The 26594-nt window shown below is 38.5% G+C and overlaps 1 protein-coding gene across 2 annotated transcripts in view; it reads left to right on the top strand.

Moving 5' to 3' along the window:
* The window catches only part of LOC108249392 (heterogeneous nuclear ribonucleoprotein L-like), a 58133-nt gene extending 37852 nt beyond the window's left edge, over positions 1-20281 (top strand). The window contains exons 7-13 of one of the 2 annotated variants that reach the window (XM_025002142.2): positions 4441-4500; positions 4602-4837; positions 11934-12055; positions 14256-14454; positions 14598-14655; positions 14766-14834; positions 16065-20281. In XM_025002142.2, the coding sequence (XP_024857910.1) occupies positions 4441-4500; positions 4602-4837; positions 11934-12055; positions 14256-14454; positions 14598-14655; positions 14766-14834; positions 16065-16120 (800 nt within the window). In that variant the 3' untranslated portion in view covers positions 16121-20281. Of the gene's footprint in view, positions 1-4440; positions 4501-4601; positions 4838-11933; positions 12056-14255; positions 14455-14597; positions 14656-14735; positions 14835-16064 lie in introns of both variants that reach the window. The other variant, XM_017438771.3, reaches the window with a different exon arrangement.
* The last annotated feature ends 6313 nt before the right edge of the window (positions 20282-26594 follow it).

Below are 26594 nucleotides of genomic sequence, written 5' to 3'. Positions count from 1 at the left end.
GACCCAAAGTCCCCAGGCTCTGCTTCCTGAATGGAAGACGTGCCGGTAGGATTGAGGAGGTCTTCGAAGTATTCGGCCCACCGACCCACAACGTCCCGAGTCGAGGTCAGAAGCACACCACCCTCACCATAAACAGTGTTGGTGCTGCACTGCTTTCCCCTCCTGAGATGCCGTATGGTGGACCAGAACTGCCTCGCCTTCATTCTTTCAGTCTCTACCTATGGTCAAGAAAGTTTGTGACCATAGGTGAGGATAGGACTGCAGACCAACCACTAAACATATTCACCTTGCAGCTCAGCTCCCTCTTCACCACAACGGACCAGTACACAATACTGTGGAAGCGGCACCAGTCTTTCTGTTAATCTCACACCGCAAATTTTCAGCGCTCATAAACAAAACCATGAGAAACTTAAACTCCTCCACTTGAAGTAATCCCAGCCCCAAGAGGGCAGTCCACCCTTTTCTGATCCAGGACCATTGGGCTCAGATTTGGAGATACTAAACCTCATCCCAGCTGGGATAAGGTTGCCGCTCAAACTCGGCTGCAAACCACTCCAGTGAGGGCTGGAAATCATGGCATGATAACAGGAACTGGACCATATCATCTACAAATAGCTGAGATGGAATCCAGAAGACATCAAATCCTCTGCCCCCTGGCTGTACAGAGAAATTCTGGCCATAAAAGTTATAAACAGAATCAGTGACAGTGGGCAGCTCTTGTAGAGAAACGGACGTCACATAATCTCTGCAGACACCCATGACACATTTTACAATGAATGAAGGACTTCTGATTTTTTCTTTTCTTTTTAAGGTAATGGTAGTTATTATAAAAGAAAATAAAGGACAATATGGATTGTTTTTTTTTAGCAGAAGTTCTCCAAAAATGGTTCAATGACATAAGAACAAAATGAAGATTTATTTTATTTTTACTTTTCTAATTTAAGAAGAAAATATTACAGCAAATCAGATTTACATAGGCAATGAAAACACAGCTGATTATCAATATTGTACTGGTTTGTGTATCAATGTAGGCCTAATATTTGTTCTTATAAGATTGTTCTTTGGAATATTTATGTTATAATAATAGCTTGTAACATACACATACAATAATATTTGATATTACCCAGGCTCTATATTTGATCTCAGTTCATTGACATGCGGTGATGTTCATGACTGGTGAAGCACTGAATCCTCTGGATATTGTCATGATTTCTAGTATTTTTTGAGTTTGTTCTTAGTTTTGGTTTTGGGTCTTTGGTTTTCCTGCTTTCTTGGGTTTTGTTTTTTCCTTTGAGTTTTATTTTATACTTTTGGTTTTTGTTCTCATGTTCTGTCTTTGTCTCTGCCTCTTGGTTCTGTCCTCATTGTCTTTGTTTGTCATTATCCTCTCTTTGCCCTCAGTCTACTCCTGGTTTCTGCCACACCCATCTCCACCTGTCTGTAATTGTAATCACTCACCTGTGCCCACTTCCCATGATTTCCCTGTGCTTTAAAATCTGGTCATTTTCTCCACCTCCCCGCCGGTTCATTGTTATTGTTGATTGTTGCTTGTTATTGTTGCCTTGTCTTGTCTCGCCTCGGTTCACCCCTGTCTGCAGTTTGGATTTTTGTTATAGTTGTTTTGCTGCCACACCAGCCCTTTTGGTTTCTAGTTTTGTTATTTTAATAAATCAGTTTTTATTTTGAAAGATGAGTCTGCGTATTGGGGTCGCCACGCTCACACCACGTCGTGACAATTATACAAATATATAAACCCAAAATAGAAGCTTAAATTAATATTTTAACCTTAATTGAAACATTTAGTTTTTTTAAAAAGCTTTTAATTATGTTCTAATCAATTCCATACTGTTTAACAATACAATAGCAAGAAAAACAAAATAATATTTGATGTAAGGTCAGATTTAATTATTTAATTTTTTTTTAAATTTTGTCTGATGTATGTTTTTGATTATAACTGAAAATCGTGTTACCTTTATTTGTGTACAAAGTCCATGGAAGGAGGTTGCAATAATCAAGTATTTTAAATGTCCTGGTTTACCTTAACCTTGCATTATTATGAAATTAAGGGAGTGATATCATAACTAAATGTGTGTGCCCCCCAGCAATTATTGAGGTATCATCCCTAGAAAAAATAATGGCCTACTCCTGTCTGGCTGAATCCTGTTCCAATGAATCCTGCCCTTAGTTTGAGTATAAATTACATAAACCAATGAAACATAAAGAACTAATTTACTTTAAATCAAAATAAGTAACATTAATTGGTGGTTTCCTACTGTACACAATTTTTGTGTGTCCTTGGTGCTTTTTTAAATCAAATTAAACAATGACATCCACAAATTTTGTACAGTACAGCCAATCACATTTTCTTTTTACATTCTTTTGAGAAGTTCACTCTAGTATACAACCAAGCTAGCTAAAAAGATAAAAGAGCAAACATGGCAGATGACCCGGAGAAAAAGAAAATAAAGTACAATCAGACAAAACTGAACTTCCACATTTTAAAATCGAAATCCCAGAGGTCAGTAACACTATAGAACCCAATTTGTTACATAAATTAGTTCCATTTTCTCATTGCAAGCTTTTCCACTTGAAGTGATGATTGTGAATAAAAGAACGTACCGACATTGCCCTGTGGCAAAATTGAGCATGTGTGTCTGACATTCAAGGTGCATATGAACAGAGAGTGCAAGGTGACAGAACACCCCCATGCCCCCCCCCAACCTCGCTGGTGGCGATTCACAGAGGAGAAAATAACAAAATTAGTAGTCATCCAGGTTTTTGGGTCTCTAAAACTAGTTTATAATCTAACTCAGGGTTTCCCTTAGCATATTATAAGCCTGGCGGGTCGTTAGGCTTTGGTGACCCGGCCGCCAGGCTAAGCTCCGCTTGTTTATTATAAATACGTAATTTTTTATTCATGTTTTTTCCCACCCACACTCCCAAAACCGCTACCGTTATCTACCTCACCGTGCGAGGGTCCAATCAGTTACAGGGTTTCTGGGGAAACTGTAACTGATTGGATTTGTCAGGTTTCATGGTTAAATATAACTGAGTAACATTAGCATAACAATAAAATATTATCCCATGCTTTGTAATAACTTTACCTAATGAAAGCATATGTGAAGTAAAGAGTCCAAGCTCTAATATGTGGTCCAAGCTCTAAACCTTGAGAAACTTCATGACTAACTGTGGTGTATGAAGAAAATTAAGATCATCATTATTAACATGAACAACTCCTTCACTTAAGGCAGCACCTTTTCCCCAACCTGGAGAGAGCAGTCCACCCCCTCTGCCTCCTGGCTGCACAAAGAAATTCTGTCCATAAAAGTCGTGAACAGAATCAGTGACAACGGGCAACCATGAACAAGTCCAACTCCCACCCTGAAGAGGTCCGACTTACTCGATGCGAACCAGACTCTTTCACCATTTGTGTAAGAACTGAAAGTCATGTAACAACGGACCCCAAATCCCATACTCATGGAGCACCTTCCCACGGGGTACCTCAGGGAACATGGTTGAACGCCTTCTCTAAGTCCACCAAACACATGTAGACTGGTTGGGCAAACTCCCATGCCCCGTCAAGGACCCTAGCAAGGGTAAAGTGCTGGTCCAGTGTTCCACAGACAGGACAGCTAGTAGGCAGCAGTCACAGCCCAGTGATTTCCAGGCCTGTATAGACCAAGAAGTAGGCTTGAGCCATGCTGGACAGATCATTTATTATTCTTTTGAAAAAAGATGTCAGGAAGCTGTATAAAGTGTTATAAATCCTTTGAAAACCTTGAAAAGATTATCATTGAGCCCAAACAGCTTAGCGTGTGAACAAAAGCTCTTTGATTGAAGGAAAGATTTGATGGAGATTTATGGGCTCTCCTTAAAAAAAACTAATAAGCTGAAAATTGTAGGTGTCTGGTGGATGTGCCAAACAAAAGTTCACATGGAGATAAACACAAATGTTTTTCAGGTGTGGAGGATTATCACTGAGTGTGTTTACTTTTGCCTGACTGTTCTGCCTTTATTTGGTTGAGACTCCTAAAACCCCTAAAATATCAAGTCACTTCACTGATGAGTGGCTGTACTCATGATTGGACACTGCTTCCTTTTAAGGTGCAGAATCCTAAGGCCTGTTTCAGTCACTGATAAAATGTCTAAGGATTGTTTTTTGTGCAAGGTTAAGAAAAGGTTAGTCCCAGATTAGGGGTAGGGTCAGTATAAGTACTGGTTCATTATTAGGACCGGGCTTTGGCCTCTAAGAACTAGTTCAACCATTCTAGAAATAAAACATTTTTATAGTCACATAACAGCCACAGTGGAAGCTAAAGTGAGTAATAGTTTAGTGTATTACACAAAGAGTACCGGAGTCCTGTATGTGACAGAGCCACTGGCAGCAGCCATACTGTTAGCTCCTATTAGCCCTAATGATTGTATAAATGTGTGTTCCAGATCGGGGGAAAGGAAGGCAGCGTCAAGCCATCCTAGGAGAACATCCATCCAATGGCTATGGTATTGGCTGTCTGTCTGCTTTTGACTCTATTTTTCCTAACTGTACTACATACTACCCAGAATACCATGTTGTTTGTGTGTCTATATCTGTCTGTCTGCAGGCCCACACTGCCCTCTTCTGCCTCTGCCTGCAAACAGCAGGTACAGGAGGAGCCATGAGCCATCTCAAGAGATGATCTCTTACCCACCACTTCTCCCAAAGGCCTTCTCCTCCACACCATCTTCCTCTTCCATTTTGGGCTCTAGCTCTGTCGCCATGGTGAGCGGCCTCCATCCAACCAAGATGAACTGCAACCGCATCTTCAACTTATTTTGTCTGTATGGCAACGTGGAGAAGGTTTGTGTGGTCCCTTAGACTCATAAAGAACGTGGGATAGTGTTCTTGTAGAAATGCTGCAAAATTATGTCTTAAAAATTCTCAATTCTATTTTGTTAGATCACAAATAATTACACTGTCATTAATAAATATATACAAATTAATTATCAAAATGCTTTGCTAAAAAGCTTTCTATTATATCTGTATCCTGTATTTCCACGAGATGTTTTTTTAAATAGGAGCACGGCCATATAAAGTACATAATCACAAAACTGTCTATAATTGCAGAATGCTGTTGAGAGGGTGATAAAGAGGGAAAAAACTCAAAAACTGTCCTTGTTACTGTAATTGTGAGAAACTTGAAAGTACACATTAGAAACATTAAAAGTTTAGCATTTCTTGATGCCGCCACTCATGACAGAGTTTAATACTAAGATCATCCTATGATAAGAAGGGCTGAAATTAAAGGTCTAACCTTGGTAATGGTATTATGTGTGATTTCATGTGATATTGTGAGATCTCACAGAATGTGTTAGTGCTAAGGGATGACACTCAGCTACTATAACACCTGATTTTAGCTTGCAGTATCTGTAAAATTGACTGAGTTTTTGTTGGCAATTAGCTGTGTTGGCCATCTTGGACTGTGGTGGGTCCAAATGTTAAACACTTTTAGATGCATATCCAATAGGTGCTTTTCAAGAGTTTCATTAAAATTTGTCCAGTGGTTCATGAGATATTTTGCTAACAGACAAAGAGAGTTGACGCCCAACAGTTAAGGGCAAAGTTTTAAAGAAAGATTGGATGCATTGTTTAGCACTGGGAGTATGTGCTAAGCTTCTACCACACCAATATTTACATCTCTACATGTAAAACTGACTGGGTTATTATTAGCTATGGCAGCCATCTTAAATTGGGGTGGCTCCAAGTGTTAAGAAGTAGTTCTTGTACATCCAACAATTAGTTTCAGTGAAATCCACAAAGTTGTTAATGAGATATTTTGCTAACAGGACAAACAAATGAACACACATCAGGGCAACAACACACTTGTGATCCATGCTGGCAAACTGAGGATTTTTCAATATTGAGTTATCATCTGGCTTCAAAACAAGCTCATGTTGTTTATGAGAGTGCTGGTTTGGTCTGGAGAGATGTCATGGGGAATTCCAGCCATATATTCCAAAGCTTCACAATGACACCAATAAATCTGTGAATTGATTTCCCAGTGTTATTTATTTTACTATTTATTTATCTTTATTTATTCAGGTAGATCTCATTGAGATTAAAAATCCCTTTACAAGAAAGACATGTTAAAGGATAGCAGCACACACATGTTGAAAAATAGAAAGCCCCAGTTAAAGTACATCATAATAATTAGCAGGAATAAAAGAAGAAAACAAACAAGAGATAATACACCCAGAAACATATCATTTACTAACAGATGCCTCATTTAAAACTTCTTTAAGGATGTTCTTTAAAACATTTAAAGAAACCAACTCCTTCAATTTCAGGTCTCTCTCTGCAGCTGATTCCAGTCTGATAGAAGAGCAAACTAAAAGGACTTTTTGCTATAATCTTTACGAACATTCGGTACAGTTAATAAAATTAAACCATCAGAACGCAGAGAATGGCCTACTGAGGACTTCTTGGCAAACATCACTGCAGGCTGGGATCATTCTGACTCATTTTGCCAGCACGGATCACATTTGCTTTTGGCCTTTTGTGGTGGGTAATGTTTGACTGTTATGTTATGTTGCTTTGGTGTGTAACTTTGCAAAAACTATGTCAGACTCCACAGTTTTCCCTGGCTCCCGCCTCAGCCTGAACCAGTCGTATGTTGTTGTTCAACCACTGACTGTCCAGATGTGCTACATAGATAACTGAAGCGCTTTTTGGGGAAAACCTGGTCTGATGCGGAATGATGGCATCCATCCATCCATTGATATATTGGTAGCATTCAGTAAAGGAGAAATCAAATCAGTCATTAAACAAAAGGGAAAATGGCAGAAACAGTGGGAAGAAGAAAGAACTAGTAGGTGGCTTTATAGCATTCAAAGGAAAGTTGGTATAATGAGGAATATAGAGCGAAATATAAAGGAGGAAAACAACTATATCCAGATTATATTTTGGTCATACAAAGTTAAAAAATACATAATTTAAAATGGGAAAACATCCTACAGGTAGGTGTGATTTTTTTCAAGAAGAGACAGTAAAGCACGTTTTATTGTTCTGCCCCAAATATTCAGCTGAGAGAAGGGAACTGGTACGTAGATTACAGGACAACAAACTGCAGCTATATATATAAGACCTTTTGGATAAACTTTCCACTTCTGAATTGTATTGTTTTTTGTTGAGGTACCTTAAGAAGACAAAATTAATAGAGAGCATACAGTTTTTTTGTTTGTTTGTTTTGTTTAGTTTTAAAATCAGTGTAATATTTATTTATTTTGTTTTTGTCCTGTTGTGTAGATTTAATGGAGGCACTTGGAGTATATTTAGAGGGTAAAGTTATTTGATGTGGGGACTTTAATGGGCATAGCTCATTATGGAGTCATCACAATGATCATAATGGGGCTATAATAGAAGAAATAATGGATGTTAAAAAATTGGTATGTCTAAATGATGGAAGTGGAACCAGAATTAATTTTAGAGATAATACAGAGTCAGCAATTGAGTTAACATTAGTTTCAAATTCTCTAGCAGGTGTTTGTTTATGGCAAGTCTTCAATATTATTATCTTTCAAATTATTAAAAATAAATCACAATTTTCAGAATCTGAATGAATATAAGAAATTGCAAGCAAATGTAAGAAGAATTATTAAAAATTCAAAAAGAGATTATTGGAGGAGTTTTAGACAGATATTTCTAAGGTCTGGGCAACAATTAAAAGATGAATGAGATTAAAAGAGTGAGTGGATATCCAATACTAAATGATGGAGAAATAACAGCAGCTACTGAGAGAGAAAGAGCAAAAATGTAGGTAAATACTTTTGTTGAGATTCATAGTTCAGAAAATATTAGTGAAGAAGGAAAAAAAAGGAAGACAAAATACAATTTTAGAGAATAAGGAATTATTACAACAAATGGGAGATGCAAATGATCCATTGAATGTCATTTACATTAACAGAACTGAATAGGGCACTTACAAAGTTATAAGCTCCAGGAAAAGATCAGATTTGTTATGTTATGGTTAGTAATTTAAGTGAATCTTCTAAAAATATTTTATTAGAAATGTATAACTGAATATGGGATGATGGGGCGTTGCCAAAAAGTTGGAAGGAAGCAGTGATTATTCCAATCCGAAAACCAGGTAAAGATGAGTCAAAACCAGAAAATTATTGGCCGATAGCGTCAACATTCAACTTGTGTTAAATAATGGAGAGAATGATAAATGAAAGATTAATATATTATATGGAAAATAAGGGACTTATATCGTCTTATCAGAGTGGATTCAGGAGAGGCAGAAGTACAATGGATCCAGTTTTATGTTTGGAGCATGAAATTAGAAAGGCTCAAGTGAATAAAGAGAGTGTTGTGGCAGTATTTTTTGATATTGAGAGAACATATGATATGATGTGGAGGGAAGGGTTATTAATTAAAATTAGAAGAATGGGTATAAATGGTCATATGTTTAGATGGAACAAAATGTTTCTAGAAGGAAGACAAATACAAGTAAGGATAGGAAAGGATTATAGAAAATGGGACACCACAGGGTAGTATAGTAAGTCCGTTATTGTTTTCAGTGGTTGTTAATGATATGTTTAAAGAAGTAGAGGGTGGAATGGGATTTTCACTTTTTGCTGATGATGGCGCAATGTGGAAAAGAGGAAGAAATTTAGAATTTATTGTTAAAAAGCTTCAGGGAGCAATTTTAGCTGTAGAAAAATGGTCATATAAATGGGGTTTTAAACTTTCTGTAGAGAAAACTAAAATAATGTTTTTTACAAGGAAAAGAGTTGATGAAAGAATTAACTTAAAATTATATGGACAGGATTTAGAAAGAGTTAAATATTTTAAACTTTTTTGGGATGTGGTTTGATGAAAGAATGACATGGGGTGTGCACATTAAGAAAAAAATTGATAAATGTTGGAAAGTATTAAATATAATGAGGTGTTTAGTTGGAACAGAGTGGGGAGCTGATAGAAAATCATTAAAAGCAATTTACACTGGGTTAATTTGGTCAGTCTTGGATTATGGATGTATAGTTTATAACTCAGCAGCAGATTCAAACCTCCATAAGGTAAATATTATTCAACATCAGGCTTTAAGATTATGTACTGGTGCTTTTAAAACATCTTCAACAGCAGCATTACAGGTTGAAATGGGAGAAATGCCTCTTTAACTTAGAAGGGATCAATTATCCTTAAATTATTGGTCAAATTTACAGGGACAAAGAAATGATCATCCAACATTAGAGGTGCTTAAACATGGCTGGGAAAAGGAAAAGAAACAATTAAAGAGCTTTGGATGGGTAATAAACTCTAAAGTTAATGAAATTAATTTAAATCAGTTAGATATATGTCAGACAGTCGACCAGAAATACTCATTGAAATCCTACAAACCCTTTATAGAATTGATGTGATGGGGCTAACAGTAAAATTCATATGGGTTCCAGCACATCACAGGATTAAGGGAAATGAAATGGCAGACAGGATGGCTAAGGGGCGTATCAATCGGGCATGATAGGTATTAATGTTAGTTTTAGTACAACAGAAATAAAGAGTATAATTAAACAAAAAACAAAAGAGAGGTGGCAAAAGTTATGGGTAGAAGAAAAGAAAGGACGGTGGTTTTATAAAATCCAAAAGAGAATTGGACAAATGAGAAGAACAGAAAGAAACAGCAGTGAAAAGATCATTATTTCACAGCTTAGAATCGGATGGACTGGATTGAATAGATCACTGTTTCTGATAGGGAAACATCAGACAGGGAAATGTGACTGCGGGGAAGATGAGACAGTGGAACATGTTATGTTGAGTTGTAGGAATTATCTGATTCAGAGAAACAAGTTCATTAGGAACCATAGTAATATGAAAATGAAATTTGACATTGTTGAGTTTATCTAAACCAAAAGTGTCCTCTAAACAGAATGTTTGGATTTTAGGATTAATGTTTTCAGTTTCTTATTCATGCAAGAATTTGGACATTTTAAACTATTTTGGTAAACAGTTCACTTTCAAATTTGGTCAGAAGATGTTATTAATTCTGTCAGGTTGTCCAGTTAGTTTTAATAAAACATCAGATTGGAAATAGATGTTATTTATCAATTTGCATCAGGTAAAATGAAATAGCCAGAACCAGAATTGCTTCTTCTTTTATCTTTTTCGGTGGCTCACAAACAAACTAAAAAAATACATAATTTTGGGAATTCTAACCAACCTAAAACAGGAAAGCTTTATTCTTATTTAATGTCAGTAAGGGGAAAAGATGGTTCTGTGTCTATTGGTACATTGTATGTAAACATCTATTTATAGATAGAAGTTTTACTATCACAACCTTTTGGGAATGTGTTGTAGAATTAGTAAAAGGTGAGGCTGAGCTGGTTCAGACATGAGCAGAGGAGGGACTGAACATATTGATTATGAGCTGTCAGGGTGGAGAAAAGGAGGAAGACAACAGAGAAGGTTCATGGATGTAGTGAAGGAGGAAATGTAGAGGGCTGTTTTGACAGAAGAGGAGGCTGGGATAGAGTGAGATGGAGGCAGATGATCTACTGCGGAGACCTCTAAAGGCAACAGCTGAAAAAAGCAGTTTTTGGTAGTAGTGGTTACTGTTATGCACAACTGGATGCATATTGACATAATAAGTTCTCAAGACAAAACATGAAATATATTATGTTCAAAAGTGTTAGTTAGATTCATTGTACTTTAATTACTTCTTTGCATTTTCTTGTCAAAACTGATTTGACATTGTAACATAACTTATGTTGACTGGATTTACTTTGAAGGGTCATTGTGTGGCAATCACTGCAGAGCAAAGGTGATATAAGACAAACTGCACTTCCTGCACTTGCCTTTGTTGTGAAGGCATGTAACCATGATTACGGTAGAGAAAAAGGTTAGAAAGGTAAGAATAGTTATAGACTAATTATAGACTAAAAGCACAGTAGTGTAGAGGTTTGTTGATTAGATTGCTGATAAATTAAAAATATAATGATTTAGAAGAGATATATTGAAGATATAATGGTCTAGAATTGTTAAGAAGTTTAGTTAAAGTTTCACATAGAGTCTAAATCTAAAGTTCAGAAGTTAGAAGGTTGCCCACCTGTGTGTGCGCACAGTGTTCAGTCTGAGTCTGTCCACCCAGGCTGTGGTTGAGACCACAATTACTGTGAGATGTGCATGTGAACTGGTGTTTATAGGCCATGTGTGCACAGTGTGGGTCCAGTGTATGTATAGGTGTGTGCACAGCGTTTCAGCTCACCATATGGGGGAAGGCAGATAAATCACCCAAAGGGAGATAAAGAGAACTGGTTGAACTTGTTAAAGTTGATGTATGAAAACATGTCATGTAATCACAAAGAAGTACAATGAAATCAGAAGTTTGTTGTTAAACACATTATCTTGTTACAGTAGTGCATTATGTGGTAGGTAATTCAGAAATCATTAAACTAGATAATTTTTTAAAAACACACCTAAAGAGATTTGAATTTTAGTCGTGTATTGTGTGAACACCTGAGTTCACAAGTCTAACACTTGGGTCGGAGGTGGATGGCATGAAGAACCACCTGAACTATACACGGTTAGAAATCTGTCAGGATAGTTGGTGGAAAGATAAAAAGAAGGCAATTGAAAGCTGCCGCCTGCAGGGAGGAGGGACTAATGTATACTATATAACCTGTCAGATAATCTGAAAAACGTCAGTCATTGTCTCTGTGCTGCAAGGCAACTGACTCAGAGCTTTTTAGTCTTTTTTGGCTTTATTACTTTTGTCGATTTCAAGTTATTTTAATGACCTTTGTGAAGTTTTCTTTAACAAAAGGATAAAAACAAATTTCACCCTTTTTGTAAATGACTTTTTCAGAACAATACCTTCTCATTTATAATATGTGGGTTTGATGACCATTTGAGAGTGAAAAATCTTTTTTATAACCTGGGCACTTGGTGGCTGTGTTTTCAGGTGAAGTTCATGAAGAGTGTTCCCGGAACAGCCCTGGTGGAGATGGGTGATGAGTATGCTGTGGATCGGGCAGTGACTCACCTCAACAGCATCAAGGTGTTTGGAAAGAAGCTCAACGTCTGGTGAGCAATGACACTCCCTCTGCATTTATGCTCAGATGTGGGGGTGAAGGCATGCTGGTTGGAAGGGGGCAGACAGTCTAGTATCACATTTCTTCACTGTTGATTTTAAAGGGATATTTTGAAGTGATGTTCTGTCAAATAGTTAGTACATTATCAGCCCTGCCATCAGTCATAAAGCATGGAAAGTTTGTCCAGGCTATGCTAAAGGCTAGCCAAACGAGAGCCATTTTATGAAGCATTTTTCAGACTCATGAAACAACTCTTTGTCCAAATCGGCATACCAGTGTGAAAGAACACTACATGAGAACTAAAAAAGTTTCCCTCTTTTCATTCGAATCATTCTTGAAGCTCCTCTCTGTCTTCGCACCCAAGCTCAACGACATCTCCATGCTGTCTCCGCCACTCGGTTTCACACCACTATCATGTTCTCAGTCATGTCCCAATGTGCTGAAGCCACGCTTGAGGCCGATGTCTTCCTTGTCTCCGAGGGGAACCCATTGAGGTTGTTGCCTCTCATATCTCTGAGAGGGTCCCACTCGAGGTCAACACCCCGACCATGTCCAGGAGGGTCTCAGTGGACACCGACGTGCTCCCACTGCATTCAGCCTCTGATAGGGTCAACACCTCGTCTCAGTCTTCAAGAGGCTCAATGCCTCATCTCTGTCTGTAGACTCTGAGAGAGACAGCGTTTCACTATTTTCACACAGCATTTGCTATGTTTTTTAAGCTAGAGTTGTGCTTCTTTTAGTTTTTACTTTCCGTTTTGCTATTTTTAGTTAGCATTTTGCCACTTTTAGTTAGTGTTTTTCTAATTGTAGCCTTTAGGTAGCATTTCCACTTTTTGGCTACTGTTTTCCTCCCTTTTCCCCTTTAGTTATGGTTTTCCTTAATTTAGCTTCTGTTCTACTTTTTGTAACTTAAACAACTCAGATTCAGCTTCTTCAGCTAACTTCAGTAGTCATTCACTCAGCAGTTTTATAGAAAAAAGAAACTTCTGAAGTTTTTTTTTTTCAGTTGAACTCCTAAGAAAGAAATGAGTTGTTTCTAACCCCTTATGCCTTCTGTTAACTTTTTACTAATCAGCATTTGAGTATATCTGATTTCCATCCAGTTTTTTACAGATTCTCAAATTCATGGTGGCTGGTGGAGTTTTCTCCAGGGGGGGCTATAAATCCAAAATAGACATATACCAAAGGTTTTGGTATATGTCTATTATGTGATACCTTAGTATATGTTTTGGACCAAAACATATACTAAGATATCACACGAGTCTATTTACATGAATTAAAACAACAAAAGCAACATTATAATGTACATATAAATGCATAAGTGCTTCCTGAACACCAATACTTACAAAGATGGAGGTCTCCCAAGGCACAAGCCTGTAGGACACATTTAGCGTTTATAAGACCTGTTTTCTCCCTTATTTTTACCGGGGAAAACACGTCAAAGCTGGTTTTATGGTGAGAGCACTCACTACGTCATGTATTCTGCACATACAATATAACGAAGGTCGGATGTCTCACTCCGATTAGAATTCAAAACCCAAACATTCTAACAGATTTTAGCATAAATTTTCTAATTATTAACTATAAACTTATTTATTGCCTTCTTTATGTAACTTAGTCAAGTAGTAAACTTATTACTGTCTTTGAATGAAAGGCAGCTCACCCGCGGCTCGACTTTTCAATCAGGCGAACTTTCTGACAGACAGATGTGACGTCAGCCTCCGTGGCGGGAGTCCCACGCTCTGGTGGCGGGAGGCGGTGAAATGTAAACACAGCTGCATTCAGCTCTGGGTGCAGGAGTGGAGCGCCCAGAACGGTCCTATCTGTTGTACTAAAGAGGAGCTACTGCGCATGTACAACTTTTAACAAGAGTCTATGGACAAAGATTTTTGCGCCCCGGGGTTGAAATACGTCACCAATCAGACAACGTCGAAGAACGAAACAACTTTACTTATCATTAACTATAAAATATTTATCTTACACAACTAAAAAAATACATTTAATTTGAAATATTTTTATTTTTTGTTTAATTTTATTTGCATCTTATTCAAGGTAATGTGAGTGGTGGGGTGGCGGCCATCTGCCACTGCTCAGATTGTGTTTGAATAATGTCATGTAGCTGTCTCTTCCCTGAGAAGGTTTAATTGAACATATTCCTGCCTGGTTTGTGTCTGCTCTTTTAACCCACTCAGTGTGTCCAAGCAGCAGGCAGTTATTCCCAGTCAGGTGTTCGAGCTGGCTGATGGCAGCTGCAGCTATCAAGACTTCAGTCTGACCAGAAACAATCGCTTCAGCAGCACTCACAGCAACAGGAACATCATCCAGCCTCCAGCCGCTGTGCTGCACTTCTACAATGCCCCCCCCACCCTCAGCCAGCACCAGCTGCTCAAGGTGAGGGCACACCTGGAGAACTTGTAGTCCTCACTGCTTGATAACCAAAACTTATCTTACTCTTTAAAAATGTATTCAGTTTTACATGTGAACATAAAAATAAATCATTTTGTCATCCTAATTTCTGTCCTGTTTCCCATCAGCTGTGCTCTGAACACAGCGTCCCTCCTTTCACCAAATTCAAAGTGTTTGATGCCAAACGTGAGTTCAGACTTATACAGCAGAGTTGAAAAGTGTCAGGACATGTCTTTTTACTCACCGCTGTCCTTGCCTCCATGCAGCCAGCTTAAAGACTCTGTCTGGTCTTCTAGAGTTTGACAGTAAAACTGAAGCTGTTGAGGCTTTGACTGTCCTCAACCACTACCAGATCAGAATACCCAGTAAGTGATCACACACAACGCTTTACAAGCAGGGCTCAGATGTAATGCCTTGAAAAAGTCTTCATACCCCTTCAGCCTTTCCACATTTAGTCTCGTAACAAACACAAAGTATTTTATGTGGCAGACTAACAAAGTAGTGTATAATTGTGAAGTTGAAGGAAAATGAAACAGTTTTGAAACTTTTAACAAATAAAAATCTGAAAAGTGTGGTGTGCATTGTTTTCTTTGATACCTCTAACATGAATCCAGAGCAGTCAGTTGCCTTCAGATGTCACCTAAACAGCAAATAGAGTCCTCCTGTGTGTAATTTATCCTGAGTATAAATCCAGCTGTTCTGTGAAGGCCTCAGAGGTTTGTTACAGAAGATTAGTCATCACACAGCATCATGAAGACCAAGGAACACACAAGACAAATAAAGTTGTTACAAAATGTAAAGCAGGGCTAGGCTATAAAACAACATACCAAGCTTTGAACATCTTATGGTGTTCTGTTCAGTTCATCATCTAAAAATGGAAAGAGTACGACACGACTTCAAACCTACCAAGACATGGCCATTTACCAGAACTGCCAGGCTGAGCAAGGAGAGCAATAATCTGTGAAAGTAACAAGGAAGCCCCTGGTAACTCTGGAGGAGCTGCAGTGACCCACAGGTGGAAGAATCTGTCCACAGGACCACTATTAGTTGTGCACTCCACAAATCTGACCTTAATGGTTGAGCAGCAAGAAAAAAAGCCATTGTTGAAAGAAGTCCAGTTTGAAGTTTGCTACCAGCCATGTAGGGATGCAGCAAACGTAGAAGAAGATCAGACTAAATACTGCACATCACCCACCTGAAGAATAGGCAAATATTTATGTTTCTAGGTGTGTGATGTTTGTAGAGACAAAAAACCAAGAAACCTGCAGCTGCAACTAAAGGCAGTTCTACAAAGTGTTGACTCGTGGGGGGGGTCAATACCTTAAATACGCATCACACTTCAGATTTTCGTCTATAAAATGATTTGAAAACCCTGTTTCATTTTCCTTCCACTCTACAATTATTCACTACTTTGTCCAAGGGATATGAATATTTCATCATAGAATTGATGATAGGCCTATATAAACTGTTTTTATGCTAATACTTATGACTACAATGTGTCTATGTATTTACAGAAAAATGATTTCTTGTTTGTAAACCTGTCTCTGAAGCATGTTGTCAACAGTTCATATATTCTCGTTGTCTTTGACCTGCAGGCAGCTCCAATCCCTTCACCCTGAAACTCTGCTTCTCCACTTCATCCCATCTGTGATCCACAAACAAGATGGCTCCACAGATGCAAAGATCCTCCAGTGCATGCTGGAGAAAATGTCTGTTTGTTTTAGAAAAGAATGAGCAGGGGATTTTTTGAAGGATGTCTGAATGAATGAACTTTGCATGTTTGACAGTAGGTGCAGCCTGAGAAAGAGAAGCACCTTGATGACATTGTAGTAAACTAAACCAGTGACAACTTCATGCATTTTCAGCCACATTTTGTTTTCAGTTTACATTTGAAAACACAACCTATAGTTTACAATGTGACTATTCAATACTGCAAGGTTTCCGCTGGTATTTTTCAAAGAAATCTGCTGGGAAACCTGCGAGGAACAACTACTTTCACAGTTTGTGTGAATACAGCATTTCAAATTTGGTCCCTCCCTCTTCATCACTATAACATAATTAAAGCCTAGTCTTTTTGAAAGAATGCATATCACTTGCTACATTTCATGCCAGAGTTTTAGACTAAGATCATCTTATGTTGAGAAATGATGGAGTTGTAGCCATTTTAGTCATAACGCTGTGTGCAATGTCATGAGATATGGTGAGATGTCACTCTCAGAGTATCTGTTGTAAATGGCTCTCAGCTACTACGACATCAAAAATGTTTCATATTTGTAAAATTGACTGAGTTATAACTAGTTTTGTGCTGGCTAATGTTCATTAGTTGGTGAGTTGCATTGACCTCAGAACGGAATTAGTTGTAGACGTACACCCAGTGATTAATGAGAATTTCATTCAAATCTGTTCTGTGGTTTGTGAGATATTTGGAGCAAATAAAACATGGTGAATACTAAAGTTTTAAGCTAAAAGGATTACCTCATAGAGTGTGTTGTGACTGACTCAACTATAACCACAAAGAATATAGCTCAATGTCTGTAAAACTGATTGAATTATAGTGTTTTCTAAAGTCAGTTGACTGCGGCGGCCATCTTGAACTGTGTTTTCTCCAAAAGTTAACCAGTTGTAGATGTATATACAGGTGTTATTTCCTAAAAGCTTCAATAAAATCATGAGATATTTTTGCTAGCAGAGATGACTTCACAAAGGTAATGGGAAAAAGATAAAAGATCTTGTGTAATCTGTTGGTGCTCATATTATGTATTGAAGATCAAGCTTCAGTTACTTTTCCCTAAATTTTAGGTCAGTAGCTGAAAAAATCATTCAGTTATAGATACAGTATTTAACAAAAGTTAATCATTTATATATTTAAAAAAATACTTTTTGAGAGTAAAAGTAATGTGTACATGACTGAGTGAGAAACATCAATCAGCTGATCTTTAATATTACGCAGTTATTGTTGGGAATGTTTGGTCTGAAAACAACAACACTGAATGTCTTCACAATAAAAATAACACTTGGTGTCAACTAGTCTTATTTTTATTTATCAAGCAGCAAAAGTTTCAAATAATCTTCAATCAACTTAACGGTCATATTTTGGATGAGTTTAAAGAAACTTTCAGAAATGCATAATTAACAAGTACAAAAATGGTTATAGCTCACTTTTACAGGTATTCAGTTAGGATTTAAGGTAGTAATAGTAGCTGAGAGTCATTTAAGAATATCTCCAGCTGTTTTTTACACTGCAGCGGCACACTGATATCAGTGGGAGCAGTTTTTTTTCTTTTTGTTAGTGATTTATGTATAAAAAGGCTGTAAAATTATTGTATTGTACTGATTATAATATGTCATATATGGGTTGTAATAATATAGGATATGTTCTATTATCTTGGGTGATGTTAGTGGTCTCAGTGGAAATATCCTTTATAAGAACATTTTCCCTCAAATTACCTGTTTTATTCAAGTACTAAAGCAATGATGGATTTGTGGTTGGAGTATGATGAACAAAAAACTCAGGGAGGACTCACTAAAAACTTTGAGATCAGACAGGGAAAGAAAATCTAAAATATGAACAACTTGTGATACAGTAATTCAGTTTCATTTATCTGCTTTAGTGTACTTTTATTTAGTTATTTAAAACTATTTAAAATTTTCTAATTGTATAAAATTTTATCTAACCGAATTAGTGATTAGTGATAAGAGCTAATGCAAAATAAAATAACAAAAGGAGCTTCTGGGCAGGGCAAAAATTTGACGAAAAATCTTAAAAAAAAAAAAAAAGTTGGATATTCTATAATGTTTGAAAGTCCTAAATTTGAACAAATAAAGTCAACTTTCCACATTCTCTGATATTGTCAAACCAGAAATTTACCAGAAGAATCATATTACTAGTATCAAAGATGTAAATTGTGAATTTACAGGGAAAAACTGAATTTTATGATAAAAAAGGGGGAAGGGAAGGGCTGTTTTCTCCCTCCTGACTTTGCAGGTGTGTGGCAAACCTTCATCTGTTTACAGTTAAGATTTATTGCTTTAATCTCAGAAAATTTCTGCCTTCTTTTCACAAATTTATATTTTAACTATCTCTTATTGTTTGTAAAATTGTTTCTGTTTGGTTCACAATTACGCTTTTGAAAAAGAAATGGGTTGACTCTGAAATGAAAACGAACAACCTTTTCATTGGTGTGACTAAATATGAAAAGCACAAAAATTGATAGTTGGTGTTGAAGTTTGTTAATAGAATAGTTTAAAGGTATGTTTTATTTGTTTTTTTGAATTGTGACAGAACAGCAATACTTTGTTTTTCTTTATTCTCTGGTAACTGCAGTGTGTGTTCCTAAAAACTGATGTTATATTCCAATAATAGTTACTGAAAATTGTTTTTTAGTGCTTTGAGTGTGATGATTGACTCAAATCCTGCATGAAAAGCTTTTTTTTAGCTTATGTGCAGTAGAAACATGTTGCAAACACATTTGACAGTTTTTATTATTTAGAAGGCAAACTTGGTCACAGACATTTATTTCTACAGCAGAGCAATTTGCAGTTTGTTTCTTAAGTTTCATTAATAGACAGCAGGTTTTTTTCATGTGAGCGTGGATTAGAAACACTTGCCACCTCTAAAGTAAAGAAGTAAATGTTGTGACAGTGATGCAGGAGACACTTCTTCACTGTCTCAGCTTGTGACGTCACATAAATGTTGTGGTTATGCATCATGCTCAGACAAGTTCAGCTTCATTTCATTTAAAGTGACTTATATAGTGCAAAATCACAGCATACCGTAAATCTTTCTAGAGTATGGAATTTTTTTTTGTGCCATCATGTTAAACACAAGGTGAGGCTTCTGCATGCATGCATATAAAGTTGAGCATATAATTATGTGTTGTACGTGCACTCAACACGTGTCACACACACATGCCTAACTGCCTGTTTGCTTGCTTGAGTTGGCAAAAATATGGCAGGCTGTTTTACCATACCATCAAATCCTACTCCTCTGTCCAGGTTTTTTTTTAGATGTTAATAATAACATTTCTCTTGGCCACAATAACTAATCTTACTAGTCAGAATTGAAACTAAAGATATGCAGGGACCTACCAGCCCGTATTAAAGAGCCTGGTACTCCATACTCCCGAAGTACCTACGATCGACAACAAAGTCAATCATTGGTGTCCTGATGCCAAGAGCATATATGGACACCTTTATGCTTGAACATGGTGTTCATTATGGACAATCCATAACAAGCACAGAAATCCAAAAAAAAGACCACTCAGGTTCAGATCAGGGGGGCCGTTCCTCCCACCCACATACCTCCAGGTCACTGGCAATAAGAATTATTTCCAAGAAGCATTGTTACAACAAAGAAATAACATAAATTTCCTTACTTTAGTAGTTTAGTACAACTAGAGTTGAAGATCTTAGAAGATTTTATTGTATTAATGTGGATCTAAATGTCTTTAATTCAAATTCTGACCAGTATAAATGGTACTGTGACCGGGAGAAATGCTAATATTAAAAACTAAAATAGTGACAGCCTTCTGTGCTTTGTGCCAACTTGAGCGAACAAACATGCAGAGGTAATTGTGCATATTACACAGGTTGAAGAAGTATCTGCACACATCACATTATTGTCTGCTCAACCTAACATGCATATGTGCATGAGTCTCACTGAATGGCACAAAAAGAACTTCATACCAGAGCACCTGACAGTTAAGTGAAGAGGTCACAATATTCTAGAGAAAACTAGTGATTTTTTTTCAAACAAAGAGTTGGTGACAACTGTAAAAAGAGTAAAAAGACAATAAAGTCAGTGAAATAACTACTGGCTTTGGTTTATTGTCTGTTCTTCACCTTTACTGTGACCGATTCATGAAATCGGTTTGAAACTTTTCGTGAGGACCAGAGTGAGAACATTACTGAATTTATCAGGGGGTTTTCTTGCACATTAGTCCTTTTATGTTGATATTTACAGATGTAAGAAGATCTATTTTAACCTAATATTTTTTTAAGTTTAAATTACACAGCTTTTTCTATTTAACTGCCCTGCCATGTTTATTCAAGCCATACTGCTCCTTCTGTGTTTTTATGTTCAGCCTATCTTACTTGTCCCTCAGCTCCACCCTAACCCACTCACTCCTGCCCTTCCCTAGTTTACCTCAGCCCTTATAGCCCCTCAGTCTTCCTTCACCTTCAGTCTGGCATTGTGAGCTTTATGCCCTGTCCAGTCCTGCCATGTGTTGGAGTGATAGGCAGGTCATGAACCTCTGAGGTTCTCCTTCTAATTGACTCAAAAAAGAGTTCAAGGCTTCAGTTTGATCACGATCAGTAACATTTGGTGGCCAACAGAAGCACTGACGCTGTTTCAATCCCATGACAGCAGTAAAAGTGACTGATTTAATCTGAAATAATAGTTCATTTATACCAATGAATGATTATGTCATCATTACATATTCAAATTATTTATATTCTTTTGTTAGAAAATGGATACTGCACCAGAAGTACAACTAAGTTCTTTATGAAAAGGAGTCAAGACATTTGTTTTAAAAACTAATAAGCAGCCACACTCACCCATACAATAAAAAACATTTCAGATAAAACTAAAGAATAAATGTAAATTAAAAGTGGTTTTTTTCTGCAGAGGTTGCCACAGCAAGCAAACTCACAGATTGTTTTACGACAGCTGCCCTTCCTGTCAGGACGTGGTGACAGCAAGGCGAACCCAATACGCAGACTCATCTTCAAAATGAAAACTGATTTATTAAAATAACGAAACTAGAAACCAAAAGGGCTGACGTGGCAGCAAAACAACTATAACAGAAATCCAAACTCAAGACATGGCGAGATGAAACGAGACGAAACAAGGCAAGGCAATAATACGAGCAACATCAACAATGAACCGGCAGGGAAGTGGAGAAAATGACCAGACTTTAAAGCACAGGGAAATCATGGGAAGTGGGCACAGGTGAGTGATTACAATTACAGACAGGTGGAGATGGGTGTGGCAGAAACCAGGAGTAGACTGAGGGCAAAGAGAGGATAATGACAAACAAAGACAATGAGGACAGAACCAAGAGGCAGAGACAAAGACAGAACATGAGAACAAAAAACAAAAGTATAAAATAAAACTCAAAGGAAAAAACAAAACCCAAGAAAGCAGGAAAAACAAAGACCCAAAACCAAAACTAAGAACAAACTCAAAAAATACTAGAAATCATGACACTTCCTGATTCAACCTGGGCTCAAACAGACAGCCTCAGGTTTACATGGCCACAGCAGTGACCACTAAGGTTCCTCTGTCCCAAATATTAGTCACAGAATAAAAAGGGTAAAATGTTTGTTGGGGTTCATTCAAAACGCCTGGTTTAAATGCTCTGAGCTAATGAAACACTTCAAAACATTTTGAACCAATAAAGGGCAAAGTGAAGCAGTATTAATGCTTGAAGCTTCACGTGACAGAAACAAATTCTGAGACAGTGGTTCGAATTACTCCACTTCAAGCTCCAAAGCTTTGGTTTTATTTGCCCATTACTAGCATGTATCATTGTTTCATAAGTTATTGCTGACATGCCAGCCCTTTATTTTACCTTCTTTTTTTTAATCCTCACATTTTTCTTGAACTCCTTCTATCAGTCTGCATTCCTGGGTCCAATTTCTAAAAAACACAACGTCATCCAATAATGTGGTTGTGTACACGACAACAGTAATGGAATTCTCTGACACTGAAATCTTTTGAACTCAGGTCTCAGAGTGGAAGTCTTTGGATATGCCTGGCATTGATATGAAATTGCATGTGCGCACTACAGATAGCTGCAATCAACATTTTTTCTGTGCTTGCATGAGTAGATCAACGACAGTACCAATGGCATATAACAGACGACTGTTTATGCTATTCACCATTTTTAACGTGAGGGAGAAATCCAACCTCACTGTAGGTCCAAAAAAGTATGTGTATTTACCATTTTTTTACGTAACTGGTTTTATGGTGGGTGGCACAGTGGCATAGTGGTTAGAGCTGTTGCCTCCCAGCAAGAAGGTTGCAGGATTGCTTCCCGGCCTTTCTGGGTGCAGTTTGCATGTTCTCCCTGTGCACACATGGGTTTACTCCGGGTACTCTGGTTTCCTCCCAAAGACCAAAAACACGCATGTTAGGTTAATTGATGACTCTAAAAATTGTCCATAGGTGAGAGTGTGAATGGTTGTTTGTCTATATGTGTCCCTGTGATGGACTTGCAACCTGTACAGGGTGTCCCTCATCTCTCACACCTGCTCCCCATGACCTGGAATGAAGAAGCGTGTAAAGAAAATGGATGGATGTTTTTATGGTTGAGAGACTCCAGTGCCAGTTGAAGCTGGCGTGGAAACTACAGCAGATTCAACAGCTACAAGATTACCATGTAAATGTAAAACTTTTCCCCAGTGAACATTGGAAAATCTCTAACATTTCCAGATCATTCATGTGATCTGGGCCTTTATGTTTCCAGTTAAACATTAAAATGTTCAAAATGTTGATTGGAATTGCTTATTTATAGCCCTAGTTAAGCCTGGCCACAAATTTCTGTTATTCACACAGCACTAAGTGTCAGACTTTGTTTTTGATGGTGTGTTTCTTTTTGTATTTTGTGTCTTGTTTTCTGGTTTCTTTTGGTTTATTGTCATTGTTGTTTTCCTATTTGTTGCCTGTTTATGTCATCATTCACTTGCCCTTAGTCAGCACTTGTCTTCCTGCCACGCCCATCTTCACCTGTTCCTAACTGTAGTCTCTCATCTGTGCCTACTTCCCCTAATTACCCACAGCTTTAAAACCTGGTCACTTTCTCCACTTCCTTGCTGGTTCATTGTCTCTAGTCTCTCATGGTTCTTGTTCCTCGCCTCACCTCGCCTTTTTTTGTATTGCTTAGGATTTGTGTTATGTTCTATTTTGCTGCCCCAGCAGCCTTTTGTTTTCGTTTCTTTTATTTTTTTAAATAATTTTTTGTGTTTTTTAATAATGAGTCTGCACTCTGGGTTCATCTCATTCTCCACCGCCCATCTTGACACTAATGCCTCTTTTACACGGGACCTAATTCAGAAGTCCGGCTCTACTCCACTCTACTCTGCTCGCATGCATCGCGTTCACACCGGCCAGTTTGGTCGGTAGCAGAGGAACGCCTCCTCGTGTTACGGGGGGCGGGGCCGCGGTGCGGGGGGGTGCGCTACTGAAACTTAGCGCAAGTTGTTTAAACAACAGAAGCGCTATGGACAACGTTGGCCCTGTGTTGTTGCTGTTTTTTAAACTTATGGGGATTCTCCTGAGACTTCAGGAAGAGAGGCGCAGTGGAAGAAATGCTCTGGATGCCGCGATTGTTGCGCGGAGTAGGACAGCTGTTATCCGCCGGAGATTTCAGGCTTTACAGCCCCTTCAGCTGGGGGACAGACGGCAGAAACGCTGCAGGGTAAGCTAACCCTGTTGTTTATATTCCTACCTTCGCTCTTTATGCTTGCATCTGGCCACACCCACGACCAATGAGTGAACAGGAGCTAAGCTTTTGCCGCCCACAAAGCAGGGCTGGCCCGGCTGGCCCGACTCCGAAGCAGGAACCAAAAAAGCAAGGACCGGCCTCGAAAAAAGCAAGCCGAGTAGAGTGGAGCCAGGACCTTTAGAGCCCGTGTAAAAGGGGCATAAGAGCCAGATGTGTGGCTTCAAAGGAATTCTAAACTTAACTGACTTTTAGCACCCGCTTTTCTCTTCCTGAGAGATGGAACCACTGGCAACTGTGTGTTGCCAAGGTGACCTAAACTCACAACAATTTGTTTTTTACGTGCGGTTTTATTTAATTTACTAACAAACTGTACACCTTGCATTTCTTCATTATAACCATGGAATGTGGTTGATCAGGTTCTATTTATGGTTTCAGCTTTCAGTCTTATGAACAGATTTGGTTGTGTGAGTCATTCTGAAAATACTTCAAAATCGAACTTGTCATTAATAATTTAACTTGATAAGCCTTAGAGAATGTAAACTTGTAATATGTATCACTAAAATCCTCGTATTCTTTTATTGAGCCAGAAGGCTAGAGTGTCATGTCACACTTGTGTGAAGCCCCTCTTCTTCATGTGGGTCAATGCAAACTGCCCTCAGTAAGTCAACATGATTTGACTGATCTGCAGTTGGTCAACCACACCGCTCCTCAGACAAACACTCAGCTGAATGGGGAGAGGGACAAGCAACTACATTAAACACATGCCATATAGTCTTGAGTAATTATGTGGCATCCCTGAATCTGCACCTGAGCTGCACAACAGCAGAGTGAGAATAATCTCTGCATCAGTACACAGTAGGTGGGAAAGCTGGGTTAAGAAGCAGCACAGCCGAACTGCTGTCTCCTTGAATTCTTAGCCAGGAAGGAACCACAGATAAAGCCAATAAATCGCTCACTCTCTTTGCTGATGCAGGGCTATTTTGAAGGACAGAAACTTGACACTTGATATTATGACTCAAATGGAGCTTTAATCAACACTCATAAAACCAGCACTAAATCCCACTGAAGAACCAACGCACGTGACACTGGTCTGTTTGCACACAGCTTTCAGAAAACGTTTCATCAGCAGGTGGTTAAACACAGGCCTGTCACCAAAACCCGTGTGACACAAGGAAATAACTGCAGCATACATTTCAGTTGTATAGAAAGCCAAATTTCTGTACATCAGCAGCATGAAAAAAGACAATATGCCAAGTAGAGGACACTTGGTGGGGTCCATGCCTTTCCCTACACACCAGCATTGAAAGCTGTCTATCAATGGGTAATTCCTGATCGCTCCTGCTGTCTGTGAGAGAGCATCCTCTCACAGACAGCGGTTACAGGCGGCCTGATAACAGCTGCTGCAGGCATCAGAATCATGATGTGGCCGTGTGCTCTGAGGCTATCAGGATCACTGTCAGCTGTTATTCTCTCACCCAGTCAAAGAAGGGAGGGATCAGTGGGACTGGAGAGAATGCATACAGTTGTGTCTTCAGCCAAAAGCAGGCTCGGAGAGAACCAGCGCTCGCACTGCGCAGATCAGATAGGAAGGAAGGACCTGTCCCTGTCTCGAAGGCCTCCCTGGGACATGATATTCACCCCTCTGTTCAGGGCGTCAAGGATGTACGCTGCTGTGATGGAGTATAAATGTGTGTGCATCCAAGTCCAACACAGCAGCTACACACCTCCTTGACAGTTTATGTAGAATGCTGCCATTGTGTGGATCAGAACATGCTGATCCTGCAGCAGTGAAGCAAAGAATAGGACCATCTTCCACACAGTAAAGAGCTCCAGGATGTTTGTATGGATCACTGCCCTCCCCCATCACGGGACAAGTGTCACCGAACTCAAAGACATGTGATGCAGCTTTGCAGGGAGAGACTCCTTCAGATAAAATGTAGGGATTTCTCCAGTGACATGTTGGAGCAGAGCTGTCAGAGCTTCTACTTTTGGCTGTGTTGGGCATGCTCTGATTGGCTGAAATTAACTTCACTCCTAGATAAATAATGAATTAGGATGAGAGAACAGAGCTCCTCCAGTTTATGAAGAAGCCCAGACTGGACAGATGTGTTGCCAACGTCCTCATCTATACCTCTGCTTCCTGTCTGGACAAAGCCAGCAGAAGCAGGCTGGCCAAAAAAAAAAGGATTTTCATCCCCATCATGTGTAACAGCTGCAGGGCTATCACCATGTATTAGGAGAATGTGCGGGAGGCAGTTCAGTGACCGAATGGCAGGGAGTTGTTGGGTTTCCTGAAAAGAAAAATGAATGATGGAAGATGTAAAACTATGTGTCTTTCAGATCTATGAAGGCAAACCAGTAATTCTGGTGAATACAGTCTAACACCTGTTTAATTATCAACATGTGAAATGCTCTCTGCATGATGTATTTGTTGAAAAATGACAGATCCAAATGAGTTTAATCTCCCTGTCTTTTTTGGTACCAGAAAATATTGAGAATAAAAGCTCATACATTTTCTCTATGTGGGGAACCATGAAAATGACATTTTTCATCAGGTTTTCATGTAGCTCTGACTGGAGACCCAGATTGTCCTGGGGATGACAGGATGCTCTCCACAATCTTGTGGTGGCTGCCGCGAACTGCAGTTTGTATCCCTGCTTCTCAGGTGATCCATCC

The sequence above is a fragment of the Kryptolebias marmoratus genome, linkage group LG6 (assembly GCF_001649575.2).
Source record: "Kryptolebias marmoratus isolate JLee-2015 linkage group LG6, ASM164957v2, whole genome shotgun sequence".
Classification (NCBI taxonomy): domain Eukaryota; kingdom Metazoa; phylum Chordata; class Actinopteri; order Cyprinodontiformes; family Rivulidae; genus Kryptolebias; species Kryptolebias marmoratus.
This window is presented reverse-complemented; position numbering and strand designations above follow the sequence as displayed.